This window comes from Musa acuminata, chromosome BXJ2-2, assembly GCF_036884655.1.
Source record: "Musa acuminata AAA Group cultivar baxijiao chromosome BXJ2-2, Cavendish_Baxijiao_AAA, whole genome shotgun sequence".
Lineage (NCBI taxonomy): Eukaryota > Viridiplantae > Streptophyta > Magnoliopsida > Zingiberales > Musaceae > Musa > Musa acuminata.
In genome coordinates, this window is record NC_088339.1 from 27,263,477 (window position 1) to 27,280,454 (window position 16,978).

At 38.6% G+C, this 16,978-nt stretch overlaps 1 protein-coding gene and 1 pseudogene across 2 annotated transcripts; both read right to left on the reverse strand.

Moving 5' to 3' along the window:
• Positions 1-2,256: 2,256 nt before the first annotated feature.
• Positions 2,257-7,384, reverse strand: LOC135605715 (protein ETHYLENE-INSENSITIVE 3-like 1a). 2 transcript variants are annotated; one of them, XM_065096119.1, is made up of 2 exons: positions 6,648-7,384; positions 2,257-4,560 (listed from the first exon to the last, which is right to left on the reverse strand). In XM_065096119.1, the coding sequence occupies exon 2, from the start codon at positions 4,448-4,450 to the stop codon at positions 2,636-2,638; it is 1,815 nt and encodes a 604-aa protein (XP_064952191.1). In that variant the 5' UTR covers positions 4,451-4,560; positions 6,648-7,384; the 3' UTR covers positions 2,257-2,635. The 2 variants fall into 2 exon arrangements, with proteins under 2 accessions (XP_064952191.1, XP_064952192.1); XM_065096120.1 differs by having other exon boundaries at positions 2,257-4,514; positions 6,648-7,383.
• A 399-nt stretch (positions 7,385-7,783) lies between these two features.
• LOC103976305 (mitochondrial import receptor subunit TOM40-1-like) lies at positions 7,784-15,238 on the reverse strand (annotated as a pseudogene).
• Positions 15,239-16,978: the final 1,740 nt, after the last annotated feature.

Genomic DNA, 16,978 nt, shown 5'->3' on the forward strand with positions numbered 1-16,978 from the left:
ATGGGAAGAAAGAACAGGGTTGTGAGCTATTTATCATGTGCAGAGAGAGCTGCAGGAGCTGCAGTCTTCTTCCTATACTGTTGCAGATCCTCATCTTGACATGATCAGTGAGTGCTTCCAATACTGTTCCTTTCTTTCCTGCAGCAAACTCCTCACTGCCATGGAAAAATAATTGAGAGAGAGATGAAAAGACTCTGGCTAGAAAAGATAAACAAGCTTCTATTGCATATTGTTGATGCAAGTACTTGTGGTCTTCAATCATATCTTCCGCTTTGGTAGGCAGAAGGTGTCTATCATAGAGTGAAAAGAATCTTGAGCTTGCAAGCCTAACAACTGGTTGCTTGTGAAGCTTTATGATATCAAGCACAGAAATATCGTGCAGGCTGAGACCAGATCTGTTCAGAAATGAGACATTAGTTGAAACCTAGTTGCTGATGTTGAATGATCTCAATTCCAGACTGGTTAGAAAGAAGAAAAAGTGTTCCTCGAATCATTTGCAGACAATAATATGAAGTCCCTAGTCATCATGAGCTGAACCAACATTGATAGAGAGCAGCAGTAGGTCCAGGTATGCAGAAAGGGGCTTGTGCTGCAGCACTAATGATAGAGAAATCTATGTAGTTGAGGAGGAAGTGGTGATAGAGTTGTTATCATAGGAAGCTGGAGGCATGTAAGGTATCCGAAGGGTCAACATCCTTTGAACCATGAGATTGCTTTGTGTGTGTCATTGCCACTAACAATAATGTTTTCTTTTGGGAACCTCTTTGTTTATTCCATGTAGGTTTGCATGGAGATATTTTTCTCAAATATTTCAAAATGGTGTGTTTTTGTTGAAGGAAGCTACCACTATTTTCTTAACAAGGAATTATCACCAACCTGAAGCACAGACGACATGCATTATTATTCTTCAAAGTATGAAGAACACACTGACATTGTGTGAAGCATATCACCAATACAATTAGGCACATGATCTTTATGCCAGTTTGACCATTCAAGCAAAGTCCCAAAAGTAACATCTTGCTCTGTCCCTTTGTGGCTCAGTCAAGTTATCTTTTGATCTGACAATGGACCACAATTCAGTCCCCCAATCAAGTGATTTATCATTTCTGAACACCCAAAGGACACCTTCTTCCCTATATGTGCTCCTTGATACCTGCTGATGACCAGAACAATCTGATTAGTAGCCATTTCTGAGTTCATCAGCCTTGTGTAACCTATGTTTTGAACTCTATGAATTACTAGTGAGGTCGCCACTACACAACCATACATTCAACTTGAATGCTGGGAGAGCTTCTTCATCACCTTCACCAAAAATCCCTCTTACATAATTGATGTACCACTATGTTCCTCTTAATGATTACCAGCCTTTTGTATATCATCACATGCAACTTTTCCTAGCATGCGACTATGGTGTGGATAAAGTCCCTATCTTGAATCAAAGACTTTTTGGCTTTCAACTACAAGCATGTGAAGAATCACAAGTGGATAAGTGGGATGAGATAGAAAGCATCCAGAAAAGGTGAGTTAGGAAACTGTAACCAGGAAATAGCAACCCAATATGATGGTTGGCAAGTCTTTGGTAGTTTTAGCACCCTAAATTGTCCTTGCAAAAATTCAAGTGATAAGGCACTAGATAGATGGCAAGATGTGACAGGTCATGAATTGAAATAGATCACAGATTCAATAACTCATTCAAGATTTTCTCAACTACAGACAATCAAGAGTTGAACATCACAAGGAAAAATAAATTTTCTAAGCATAGGATGAAGGTATTGTGTATGAAGACAAGGATATATAGAAGCTGCCAAGTTCATAAGCCAAACAGGAATTTGCTGATGTTACATACATAATAATCTCCAAGAAACAGACGATGCCTCATCCAAAATTTTCTCAACTACAGACAATCAAGAGTTGAATATCAAGGAAAAGGATATTTTCTAAGCATCGGGTGAAGGTGCTGCATCAAGACACATGTAAGCCAAATGGGAATTTGCTGATGTTACATAGGCAATAATCTTGAAGAAACAGATAATAAAGGAGAATAGGTGAATAGAAAAACTAACAGTTGCAAGCTGATAGATAAATGGCATACAGGTAGAAGTCTAGATAGCATCAGGATATTTCACTGCACTATTTCCACCTCAACAAAACAAATATTCAGTCACTGCCTATAGTAAAAATAACAGAAATTTCTGAAGCTGATACGAAGAAAACCAAAAGTTCAAATAACAATACACAAGCTAAATAAGCCACAGATATCTGAACAATGCAAAATCATATTGCAAGTACAAACATAAGAGTGTCTAAACAGCAGATATCTATTAAGTAGATTGGATGAAAGCACTCATCCATTGGTAACTAAAACTAATACAAACCCCACACTTTATACTTCCAAGTCCTAACCAAGTCTCTTATGTAATGCTACACTGGAGCATCTCACAAGAATTATCTTGGGAGCACACTCTGCATACTAATATTTGTGACATGATAAAAGAAAAGGAAGACTGCATATATCATACAAGAAGATCACCTTCACCCAAAGATCTATTCCACTGTTGCTGAAATGATCTCATCATTTTGACACATGATTCAGCACCCTCCTGAATCATCTAACCTGAGTTCGTATCCATTCCTTTCAGTAGAACCAATTGAATCCATCTTGGTTCTGCAAAGAATGCTCAATCCTCCCATGCATAGCATCTGAGGAATTCATTACAGGCATGCTAAAGCCAGACCCTATACTGAAGTCCCCACTCACCTCGAGAGGCTGGTTATTAAATTCTTGCTCAAATGGCACTATGCTCTCCTGCCTGTACTGTGCTTGCTCCACGAAGCTGGTAACTTCTTCAAAGAGATCACCAACTTCTTCCAACATGGTCACACCTCCCAAGTCCATGTTCTTGCCACCATTTATATTGTTATCATAGAAGTTCATTAGCACATCAATTGATTTTTGCCCATCAGAAGGAATACCCAAGTCAGAGATATTAACTGGATTTGGCTGACTATTCAATGGCAAAGGCATAATTGAAGGCTTGTTCTTGGTCACGTGGAAGCTGTTGTTCGTCATCCCAATACCTGAAGGATGAGTTTTCTGATACTTACAGAAGTATTGGTGACTGTTTCTCGCATTCCTATCAGGAAATCCATGACAGATATCATTGTGTGGGCATACCACATTATCACAGGTATAGACCCGCTGGTTTATCACCAGTTCAGACTCCGCAGCAGTTCTCTTCTGAATGATTTCCATGTCAGTCTCTTCCTTCATTGGAGATCTAATGAATTTCCCATTCCCATAACAAGCTCCAAAGTTAAAAGCATTGCTGTCAGCATCCAGCTTATAATCCACATCCTCACTTTTGCTTTCATCAACACCTTCAACATTGTACTCGCTGCTGTTGCTGTTGAAGGAGAAGTCTCCCATGACACCACCCCCGGAGGATGGGGGTAGGCATGCATCTGGATGCAGCTTCATGAACATGTCCTCTTCCTGCTTAACAACAGCAAGCCAAGTTGCGCTCTCCTTGGCAGTCATCTTGTCTTGAAGGCATTTGGACTGCCTAACAAGCCTGCGGATCTTCTCAATGTCAGGAGACATATGCTTGATTACAGCTGTCAAGACGCTGACCTTCCAAGCCTTCTTCAGATCGTGTGGCTTCTTGTATGGAGGCAGACCTTGTTCGCTTGGAATGGCTAGCTGAGGCCACCACTCCTCTCTCCCAGTAGGCCACCATGGTGGTGGGATTCCTTTCTCAAGGGGAAACCGCCGCTGTGGTGGATCACAGTGCTGCATAAGAGCTGACAGGAGGGAACCCAATGTTGTGTCCTGAAGTTCGTGCAATGAATGAGGACTTGCAGTTCCAGAGCTGAAATCACTGCTACAACCAGGGATCACATTATCAGCCTGGTACTTGGCTATAGCAACAGGTCCATTACGATCAAACCTGACCTTTTCTTTCCACCAACCCCTGAGATTATCAGAAGCACCACTGACAGGTTTGCCTTTCTCTGGAATTATACCATAGACAAAGCCCTGAGCATTGCAGACCTCCATCATTTTCAGCATGTACTTGAGAATTCCGTCCTGTGCCCGAGACATCTTCTTCCGGCGGGCCTGTTCGAGGGATTGATATTGCTTAGACGCATCACCCTGCTCCTTGTTTTTGTTCTGATGCTGTTCCTTTAAGCGCTTCAGTCGCATCCGGTCCCTCCACATACGTCGTTCAAGTTCTTCTATGTCAATATCCTCATCGCTCTCTTCATCAGCAGCCTCAGCAATTTTTTCTGGTGGCAGGTCAACCAGATCTCCCACTCCCATCATGCATTCACCCATCTGATGCTGATAGAAGCCACCATAATGGTCTTTCCTGTCATCACTGGAGGTGAAATTTTGCACGTAATTTGGGCCACCAGGATACACCATGTCTTCAACTAATAGCCCCCCCATAGTTACAAGGAGCACAAGAAAGAGAATCTATATTCCCTGATTATAGAATAGATTCAATGTTCGCCTGCAGTTCAAAGAACTCAGGCATTTATAAACATATGATGCTGTGCCTGAAAAGTTTGGAATTACTTTAAGAATATCACTAATTTGATAATTACATACATGCTTCCATAAAACTATTATTTGCTAGAATATCCTTTATGAATGACAAAAGAGATATACAACAAGAAGTATTAATGCAAATATGGTGAACTGTTTTAAAAGACATTCTATTTACATCATTACAATATGCATGTATTAAATATAAAGTGAAAAATCAAGTAAAAACATATTCCACAAGTAACATAAATCAGGCATGCAACATCGAGTCCATCACCAAAAAGACAAACAAATAGGAGTGCAACAACTGAGTCTTCGACAAGAAGACATATTTATATACACATACACAATTATTAACATATAAATGCATGCATACACATATATAAATTACAATAATCACCTTGCTTTAAGCCATAGTCACAGGATGTGTTAAAAAATCATGTGTCAACATAGATCTATTTTACATTTAGGATGAAAGAAATCACATCACACAGTCATGTTTGTCAAGAACAACCTCCTTGCTTTACAGGCAAATCTATGTAATATTAACTAACCCTGGACCCTGGACTGATGGTAACCTGCACTGGCTGCCTTTGTACATCTGCCAAGAATAGATGAACTTCTAAAATGTGTATTCCATGGATCCCCATTGCATTTCTCTTAAATGAGAAGTATAAATGGTCCAAATAATCAACATCAGCTAGCATAGCACATCATAAAACATAATAAAAAGATTTGCAGCAAAGTTATAGACAACGGAAAACAGCTCTCTTTACATAAATGCACGATGCAGCCTAAGTAGAAAAGTTAAAAGTCACCAAAGTTTACACGTTTGCTACAATGAAACAATTATGATATATATACTTTCTGCCCGACAGAAAAGCAACATTACAATTATCAACATCCCCAGTAAAATTTCAGCCAAATGGAATCAAAGCATACGTTTATCATTTCTTTCAGAATAGTGATACCTAAAGATATGACACAATCATTTGCAGATTATGAAAGGATATTATGAAATTTCAAAAGACTAATTGAATTATTTTCCTAAAATCTACACAGACAGTAAAAGTAACACCAAGAACAATCAAGTTCTCAAACCATTCAACAAGAACAAGAATCACTCAGAAACAAAAGCCCCCTAAACAAAACCAAAAGAGCAAATGAAAAAACGCTGCTCTGTCCCTTAAGCAATCCATGTTCTGTACTTCCATTTGGTCCACGCTCAACAATCAGTAAATTGAACCAAATTGAGATTTTAAACAAGAAACAAAGAACCTCTTTAGTGTGCACTAATAACCGGCAGCCATACCAGATCCAACGTGAACGGAAGAGAAGAGGTGCAAAGAAAGTGGATTAAACTGTAACTCATATCATACTAAAAGATAAAAGGAGAGAAACAGATTTCCCAAGGGGCAAAGCGCCAGTTGGATTTTAGATTCACAATATCCAAACAATTTCTTCATTTCAGCGTGCAACAGAAGCTGAATTTGTCACCAGAAATCTTAAAATCATCGAATCCAACATAATATGAATATAATTAACGATAATAACGAACGAAAGAAGGAAAAACAAAGCATCCCGAGGTCGGTCGGACAAGATTCTGACAAGATCAGATCTTATAGAAGCCACAGAACGGAGAGATGGAGCTTATCGATCGAAAATGAACCAGAATCCATGCAATTAAACGACAGACTATGGAAACAATTTAGGAAACAAGAGAGAGAGAGAGCAGATCCCGACACTAGTTCAATCTTCCTCGACTTCATTTCCCCGGCAACAGAAGGTTAAGAGCCAACCCGCCGAAAATCCATCCTTTTTCTTACAGGCAAGAATAAAGACCATAAAACAAGAGAAAGTCGAAGGGGGGAAAAGTGAAGGCTAATGGCTAAAGAAAGTGCCCTCCAAAACCCCAACCGCCGATCCACCAAAGAGCTTCAAACAAGCCGGAAAAGCAACAAGAAGCAACATAAGAACAAACAAATGAATCCGAGACTTGGGAAGAGCACCGAACTCAAGCAGAGAAGAACCACAGATTCACCACAACAGAAACAGAAAAGGAGAGGGCTTTAAAGAACAGGAAGCGGAAAAATCGCACCTTTTTATCTTCCGTCCACGTTAAAAGGTTTGGTTCCACCCCAAGTGCCGCTTCTGCGCATCTACCAGACGGTGCGCGGGTGGTGATCCCCCAGAAAACTTCGACCTTCACAGAGAGCTGGGAACAAAGACAGGAAGGGAGACGAGTACAACGAAATGATAAGGGTTGCTCGGAAATCAGAGAGAAAGAGAGAAAGGATTAAAGAAAGAAGAGTAACAGGAGGGGGGAGGTGGTCTCTTCTCTCGCTTGCAGCAGCCGCGACCTCTATTATTACCTCCCTCTGCTTTGGCTCTATCTGGCCGGTATGGCGGGGTCAACTACAGTCGTGGGAAAAGGCTAGATGGTAAAATAATGATCCAAAAATCTGAAAACTAATATCATGCAAAAATCCTCAAACTGGCGGATCCTACCGACCATCAGAACACAACAACATCCTAAACTTCGCATGGCTTTAGGCTTTAGCCCACATGATTCATGAGCCGTATCTACCCGAGATAAATCAGCAATAAATTGACTCCATTTGCCTGCACCATAATTCCAATCACCACGTAAAGTACCTGGTTATATACTTTTACCTCCGTGAAGAGGTTAAAAATGCCAACTTTCGCCAAAAGCGGTCAACGGGGAAGGGAAGGCACGCGTCCTAAACGGTGCAACGGTGCTTCGGAACCCGCGCTCCCCCGCGACGTCCGGATCACCGTAGCGTCCGCCGGGGCTCCCCGTCGTCCGGCTCCTTGGACGGTAGCGTGGCGCGTTTGTCGTGCGCCGGCGATGACGAAGAGGGTCTGCAATCGTGCACGTGGGTCGCTATCGTGCGCCGTGCGGCGCATTTTAGACGAAGCCCCGTCATCCTTATCTCTTCGGCCGGTCCTTTTTCTAATAATAAAAATAAGAAAATTTGTTTTATGAATTAAAAAAAAAAAAAGGATGCAAATCTACCCGGTTACGATGTACCCGCTCGCCTACCTGCCTCGCCATTGGAGGAAAAAGTTAGAAACGTAACATGCATTCTAAATATTAAAATATTCAACTAAAAATAACAACTATTTTCACTAAGAAACATAACATTACTACTACTCGAACATATAAGGAAGCCTAAATCTTCATTATTTAACGGCTGAAAAGAGAAGAGCATATAAGGAGGTGTAAAACTATCAGTAAAATCCAGCATCAATCAAAGTTCATAAACTGGAAGATGAATCGTCAGAGATGCTAGGATATCATCTAACACAGAGTATCGAGGGATAATTCCCCATCAGATTCTCACGTGCATGCGAAGCAAATCCAAATGTGTCCACGTTCACCCTGTTTGGCAGTTTATTATCGTCGGGAACTCTGGTTGAGGTCCTAAGTTACTCTTCCCCTTCAACCACACTTTTTGAGGTCAACTTTGTTCCTGAGGATTAATATCGAATTTTGTTAATTTTCGACCACACACCAGATGAGACAAATTCATATATCACCTGATATTCTTGATATTATATCCATCCAACGAGATAATGAAATCAATATCAGACCACAATAAAAGGTGATTAATAGAATAGAAAAGCTCAAGCATAAAACTATAAACAACCATCACTTGAGTGGTGAAACATACAAAAATTAATTACAAATCTTTAATTCTTATATTATTTGTATGAGTTAGATGAGAAAAAAAACAAAAGAAAAAGAAAGATTCAATAATTAATTCTGATTGCCATGATCTTCTGATATACTGATCTAGATATATTATGCTCTTTGATATTTCTTCTTTTGATTTATTTTTTCTCCTGGTTTCTTGAAACTCATCTAAGTTTCTAGATTTCATATCATATTTAATATTCTTTGATTAATCTAGAAAGCATGAACTCTGAAATCCTATTATTTTATATATTTTTTTCCCTTTTTCTATATAAATCTTATCTTGTGATTTCTTAGTATTCTATCACTAATCTGACTAGCCTGAACTATTAGATTATTTATAATATATTTAGTATTAAATTATATCTTATTTAATTCATATAAAGAAAAAAAATATTATGATGTTGATCACTTTCACATATCTTTCACTCCATATCTAATCTTTTTCACTAACATAATTTATGTTTCATCATAATATTTCTTGCAAAAGAGAAGTGACAAGGAAAGCTTGTTACAGATACCGTTGCATCGGTGAATAAGAATCATGGTGATCGAGAAACACATGGCTGAATGGCTACCGAAAAAATCAAACTTGTTCAAATCCAACTCATATAAGTACAAATATGAAAGTACCTTTCTTTCTTTGAAGCTTCAGCATACATGAGAGATTGGCAGCCATAAATTATGAGACATGGATCATTGTAGGCTGAGGCAGCCAGGCAAGAAAGTTCCAGATCACCAGTTATTCCATCTCCAGAAGAAATTACACGAGAAATTTGTATTCCTTTCTTTTGGTGATTAACCTGCAGTGCGGCAATCATAAGAGAATGGGATTGATAGTGATAAATCAAGCATTGGTTTCAGATGCAGATAATTCTGCTAACATCCAGAAAATTCAAATGATCCGTCTCCTCTCATTAACCATGATTAGAAATTAGATAAAGATAAAGAGTACAATTAACTTAAGTATTGTACGAAGCCATCCATGGTAAACGCTCTACTCACCTCTGCGGAAAGAATAAAAGTAACACCCATATTAAGTCGCTCCTCCAAAAAGGCAGCGATAACACCGTTGGAATCTAGTTTTCCCCTCGAGCGACACTGCACGAACATTCATTAACATGGATTGAATGTTTACATACATGTGGAAATTTAGTAGGCAGAATTCAGCATGTTGCACATAAAGCCATTACATAACTTGCGAAACCATAATGTGTAATGGTATATATTCTTGGGGTACAGATATTAGATATTTACTAAAAGTATATAAACTGGACCAAGTAAAGCCCATCTAAGGCAATGATTGGATTAATTACCTGAAAACAGCAGATATAATAGAACAGAGAAATTTACCGGTCGAAGAATGTAATCATAACCAAAACTTGAGGTGACATCTTGTGTCAAGTGATTGTACATGAAATCAGATGCAAGAGAGACCTGCAAGTGATAAGATTTATAACAGCATGCACAGACATAAAGCATGAATAGAAGTTCCTTTTGAATTTTGAGATCCCTCACCTTCTCAGATACTTTCTGAAGATAGCTAAGTGCAACAATTCCAGTGCTTGCAACTTGCCCTGTTGCAACCTGCATAAATTATTCAATAAGCTGTCAACCTGGCATTAATCAACATAAAACACATTGAGAAACATCTAAATGAACACCTTCAAAGTACAGTTATCAAGTATATTTTAATAAAGACGAGAAAATGAGTAATATAGAAACTTAAGCAATACTCAAGCCAGTGGGGTCGTCCCCCTCGCTGGCTTTTGGAAAATAGGTCCTGCCACTCTAGTGTAAATGGAATGAGTCGCCATTCTCCAAAAATAGAAGATTTAAAAGGCAGAAAACTTGCGGCATTAGGATCTCGAAAATCCTAATTCTAGTTACCTTTTCCTCAAGGAAATAAATAGAAGTAAGAAAACAAGGCTAGGATTTTGATTTTTTTTTATTATCGTCTGCCATTTTTCAACGGATTCAATTTAATTATAAGATTTGGTTCCACAACGATCGAATCACTCTAGAGTACCAAGGTATGCAATACCGAATGGTACCGCTCGGTATGGGCGGTACGTACCGGTCCGATGGCATACCGGTACGCGAATCGTCCCATACCGCTACAGTACTACAGTATTATACTATAACACTACTATAGTGCTACAGTGTTATACTGTATCAGTGCTACAGTGCTACAGTAATGAAAAAAAAATAAAATTGTTCGGTACACTGGTACCGTACCATACCAAGCTCGAGTCGAAACGTCGGTACAGTACGGTACGGCGAACCTTGCTCTAGACAGTACCTAATTTTTACACTCATATGCTTTTCATCAATGCCTAGTTTATCGGTTATCATCTCAAACAAATGATTTTAGAGAATATCAGTAACCAGATGATGATGAAACAATTAAGTTCAGAATAATGGATACCAATTACACAGTCATGGAAGTGCAGAGAAAAAGGAACCAAAAGAACATCCTGCAGCATAGACATGGAAGAGAATTTTGAAGACCAAGTCTGTCAACTACTATGGATTATCATCCAAAGAAACAAAGATCGAGTGGTAAGAAATTCATAAGTGGTCGTAAACACCAGATTTTGGCTTATGATTAGCACTGACTGATTCAGTTTTGCAGTAAATATACAGATCAGAAAGTGTTAAAAAAAACAAAAAAGATAACAGCAGGGTAGCTACCCTCAGGATCCTAGGAACCAAATAGGGGTAGATGAACCTCACACCAGTTCATGCCTCAGAAAAGAGAGAAAAAGAAACTTACATTGATTTGGAAGTTTCATAGCCTAATGATGCCTGTGAAGCCTTATATATGACATTACCTCCAAGCACTAGCGTCTAACACTTTTCCAAAGAAAGTACAAAGGGCAATCAAAGGCCACATATGACTACAATATACCTTCATAGTGTGCTGGACTAGCAGATTGATTTTACAAATAGAAGGGATGCTTTAGATCATTTTCATTGTCTGTAGCATCAAGGCCAGATCTCATACATCTTCCAGAGAAATTTAGATTGAAGTAGTATCCTACACCCCAAAAGAAGAGGATTCTTAAGATGCAGATATTCGTGAACAAAGACAGGAAGTCAATAAAGCAACCATCAGGCTGCCAGATGTCTAGAAATAGGTAATAGGTTAACGTCACTGGTGGCACAGACTCGTCATAAAGTAAATCATCAAAGGAACTGTCGGCTATGCCAATTAAATGTTCAAACTTTGCGATGGAACATTCAGAAAGCTGGTACAAATAAAAGTAGAAAAAGTAATGCAGGAAAATCAAACTAAAGAAATAAAAATGTCAGAACAGTGAGATACTACAAACATAAATGCTGCCAAAACCTTCAGCATACTTATCCTATTGAAGAGAAGAATGACGAGGGTGGTGGGCAGTGAGAGAGAGTGAGAGATAGAAGAGAGAATTTACCATATTATCTGTATTGTACCGAGCAGTAAAACCAATACCAGACTTCCTCTGATGACCAAGCCAAAAGATTTCGCCACCCAAGGATAGATATGTTGAAACACTCTGCAGAAGTCACAGAAAAAGGCATTTGGTCAGAATGCCAAGTAAGTGCAATAGGAAGTTGTGTGATGAGGAGCCGAAGCTGTATGTTATCATCACAGTTATTGCACCTTAATGAACAAAGGACAAAACTCTGATGTGGATAGCACACAGAATAGGAGACAATTTATAAAGGTTAGAACACCTAATCTAGACATTCCACGGACTTAGAATTTGCTCAAAGGAGCAATTGTAACAGTGGGAATGAAATATATTTTCAGCATGAAAACAAAAGGCATGATACCCAAATCATGATAGCAACAGAGGTTATAGAAAAAACTGTCCTGCCTCTATGTCAATGAGAGGAAGCCCAAGCTCTCATTTCCAGTAAAGTAACTGTTTGAGCAGGTCTTTAATGATGCAAACAAACAAATTTTTCTTTGATGTCTCTGATCAGTATATCCCCATTGTTACTTCTAATTCCACCTGAGAATTGAGCAAGGATGAGATGATATTCAAACTACTGACTTACTTGGAGGTAAGAAAACTCAAATATTGATGTTTCACGTAGCTTGTATCAACTACATGAAGCAGTCTTACCAATGGTTACATGCATATGCAACATTTTCTCATAGAAAACTCATTTACTGAATGAACCTATATAGAATTGGTAGCTAATTATGAAACATTTCTGTTCACTGGGGTCACAAATATTGCACTGGCATGTAGACATTGCTTCCAATGGAACAAATGAGGTGATGGAATATGGCTTAGGACATCAACCAAAACCTTTTCTTGTATGTCCACCATAGATCAGAATTTTAGTGCAAAACTAACATTGTCACTTCTAGCAATTTATTGGACAATGTGCTGCCCAGTGTAGTCAAAGATAATCATTCATGATGAAGCAACTCTAACCATATTAAGTATAACAAAAAATGTACAGTATAACCAAGAAATACAGCATAAACAAGAAACACAATAAATGATGATAGTAACTGATGGGAAACAATCGAGTATGTGCAACTATGTCAATAACATAGGAAATGGGTCCTCCATACCAACAAAATGTGATGGTAACTGTCAAGCAATTCACCAACACACACTCACAAAACCTGAAAAACTACAAAAATAGGTTCCCTGTACATGCAGGACGTTGTGAAGGTAAAGCCATGAATATTTGTAAAACTAAAAGAAAAAAAATGCTCAGAATTAAGATAATTTTGTGAAATACTGACCTTGTAATCAATGCTAAACATTCCTTGTGAGAAATGTGGTTCATTTGTGAGCTGGCAAAACACGGCATATACAGCAAATGATCAGTAAGTATGACAATAAAAGGGAAAAAAAAGTACTTCCCTCTAAATGATTCAAACCATTAGGCACCTGAGCATTTATCTTCAAAGTGAGGTTATCGATCAGATCACATTTTACTCGTGCATTTAGTCTTCCATCAGTCATTACTCTTCCAACAAGTATCAACTATATAACTGCCTCATAAGTATCCATCAAAGAGACATTTACACCAAGTAGCTACTTCAAAAAAAACAAACAAATCAGCCAACCAACCTTTGGATCGAGAAAGTTGGCGCCAAATTCGTAATGTGCAGTAGGAACTTTGATTGTGTAGAAGACTGTGATGGAACTTCCATTTCCATAGAGCCCATGAAAACGCTGTGGAAAAGTCTTTTGGTTAAAAATTACAATTGCAACACCAAAAAAAACCACCAAATTTTGATTAAACTACCTGTGGCTGAGTGAAAATTTCTGATTTATCCCTTTTGTAAAATCAAACCTCAATCCCTTGAAAAGCTCTGGTTTCAAGGACACTGTAGAAAACATTGGACAGATATATTCAGAAACTGAATTAGCAGAATCCTCTTCAAACCTGCCTTTTGTTTTCACATTTCTTTTTTAGTATTAGGATCAGTTTGTTCTCAACCTGGTGGTTCAAAAACACCCATCCTCTTAACAGAAAATCCAAGTGTTTAAAAATCTCTTGTTAAGGTCTACTTTGAATGTTTCAGTTGAAGAGAAATCATCTAAATGGAAATATATGTTGATACATGGTTCCTTGTACAAGGATCTGAAACCGTAGGCATGAAATATATGTTCCAAGAAGAGTATTGGGTTTCTAGTTGATACATTTAAAAATCTCCATAGAGACTTCAGACTTGTTATACATTTAAAGTGAATCTATAACATTGAGGCATAATCCCTAGAGATAAGATGGTCTAGATATTATGTTATAAATCACATTTATAACAAAATAACTTTGATGTAATGGGCAATGATGTCTAATATGTTCCTATACTTTGATGCCTAGAATATGACTCAATCTTGTTTATCTGTGGGATAAATGTTACTGTGTTAGCTACTTATACAAGATAGGGTATATTAAAGAAAATATGTTTTTGTAAATTATGATTTTTGATATATACATTTAGATTCATGTTTAGGAAAGGTTCTTTCCTTTAGTAAAGCAATACATTTCATTAGCTAATTATTCTAATAGGTTTCTAAGTGAAAGCCAATTACCACACAATCATCGATTGTAGCAGCCTATACAAAAGCATTTATGCTCTTTATGAGATTGTGTGTGATACCACATTTACTTTTCATTAGTTTAATTAAATGATCATATAATTTCGTTTTCACATTTACCATAATCAAATCACAATGTCAATATTTGCAGAATGGTATGTTAACAGCATAAAAAACATCTTTGACCTTTCTTCATTAACATTCAGGACTTATTATTAAGCAATTTAAAGAGTACACATCTTGCAGACGCACATCAAACGCACGAGATATGTATCCAAAACAATAATGTGTATCGCCGCAAAGATTGAGGTAACAAAAACAAGTAATCTTATCATCTTAGAAGAAGGCGGAAGTAAACTTCAAGAATTCACTTGTTAGATTAAGATGCGACGTACGCTTAAATTAAAGAATTTATTAAGATCGCAGCTTTATGATGAAAGAACATGCAATTTATTCACCGATTTTTGAACTAAAGAAGGAACAAAAAGAAGTTCTTTAGCTATCAAGAACAGAGTTATTTACAGGAAAACAACGATAACATAAAAGGGAAGAACAAGAACCAAGTGTCAAAAGCAAACGCGTCGAGACTCACTCAACGCCTCTCGCTGGATCTCCTCGAACGGAACGGGACAGGGGAGATTCAACCAGTCGACCTTCTGGGGCTCGGTCCTCTCATCCTGCTTGGGTGGGAGGGCCACCGCCAGGCCGACGGCGGGAGTAGCAAGCGGGGGCGGGGCGGCGGCGTGGCTAGCGGAGGACCGCATCGGGGAGAAATCGAATCTGGATCAGAACCCAACCCCTTTCACTGCCTCTGCGTCATGTGTGACCGCGGTGTCGAGAAGGAGGGAGGGGTTTGCATCTCGACAGGTTCAAGGACGGTTTTCTCTTGCTGTTCCCGTGCGCGTCGTGCCTCTCGAGCAAGAACATTGTTACTCAGTTCCTGACGTACGAGTGAGTATATAACATACGATGACGCATGATTCCGAGAAACGTAGAAGGCCGCGGCAGGGACGTGGAGCGATCGGATGCCCGTCCATTTGATTTGTCAGCAAATCAAACGTTTGATTATATTTTGATCTTTATATTTTTAAAAATTATATTAATATTTTTATAGTTAAAATATCCATATCTATTTATCATAACGTCGTTAGTTTTATCAATGAAAATATAAAAATCAAAATCAAAAAAATAATTTTAACATTCCAATTGATTGTAACGAATGACGTTGGTGGTAGTAAATGACGAACGACATTGTTGGAGGCCATGAGTGATTGTTGTGGATGAGGAGAGCGACGACAAAAGGAGGACTGCTCTACATCGACGTTGACACAATTGTTGAGAAATCCTTTCGCTACTTTGTATTTGTATCAATGTTGTCACAATTGTCAAGCAATGAAAGAGTCGCTTGACATCTACATCAACGACCCTTTCATCGCTTGACAACTACGTCGACATCGACGCAGATGCAAAGCGACAAAAAGATCGTTCGACAATTACATCAATGTTACATATATGTAAAGCAACTTTATCTCTCGTTTTCGCTCTTCTCATCCACAACAACCATTCGCGACTCCCAACGATGCCATCGTCTATCACCATCGACATCATCCGCCATCACAAACTAAAAAATTAATTTTTTTTTATATACTTTTATTGGTAAAATGGATATCGTTAGAATAAATTGATCTGTTCTACTTTTATAATTATAAGAATATCAATATAATTTTTTAAAATATAAAAATTTAGATATTAAAAAAAATTAACTACAAAAGACAATATATAATTGACCCATCCAAATACCAGACTGCATGAAACATGCACTTGTGGTATCATCAAGAATAAAGGAGCGACAACCATCGCGCAGGCTAAGTGGGTTGGAGGAAATGTCGAGAAGGAACGAGTAGAGAGACCAAAGCATGCGTAGAGGAAGAAACTAAAGCATACTACAATTGTGGAGACCTAGAGCCAGCTGAACAGAGACAAAACTGGAACTGCGAACATGGAAGAAACTGAAGCATACTCCATTTGTGGAGACCAAAAGCCAACTGAGCAGCACATATAAATTCGTGCGACGAAATACTAAGCTTCTTCATTTTACTCGATCATGTGTTGGTGAACCCTTACACCATAGTCGAAAGTCGGCATGACTTTGTTCGATCCCGAATATGCAAGGTTGCTCACGCATAGACTCGAGTGACGGAAGTTAGTGTCGAGTCAGATTGAGTTGTGGGCCTAGTCTCCTGCTTCTTCGTCGTCGACCATCGTACGCAGGTCAAGGACGAGAGGGAGATTTTTCGACTCGACCCTTCCGAAACTTAAGTTAGAATTGAGTGAAATAAGAGTGAATTGAATGTGTGAAATCCCCTCCCATTGGTTAGAGGATTGACTTTTATATATACGAATGGGTGATCGATCGTACATGATCCTTTAATGACTATTAACTTCTCAGGATAATAGTTTGTACCCTACGAATGAGAAACGATCGACCTGTATGGGTTGGCATCGTGCGACGTTGTTTCAAGTTTTGTTGAACAACTCTGTAGTGTTCGATGCCAACTAATATGACGCCGAGCAAGATGGGTTCTTTCCTACGAACGAGCGCCAATCGACCCATAGGGGTCCCACCGTGCGAAGCCATTCTGAGTTTTCCAG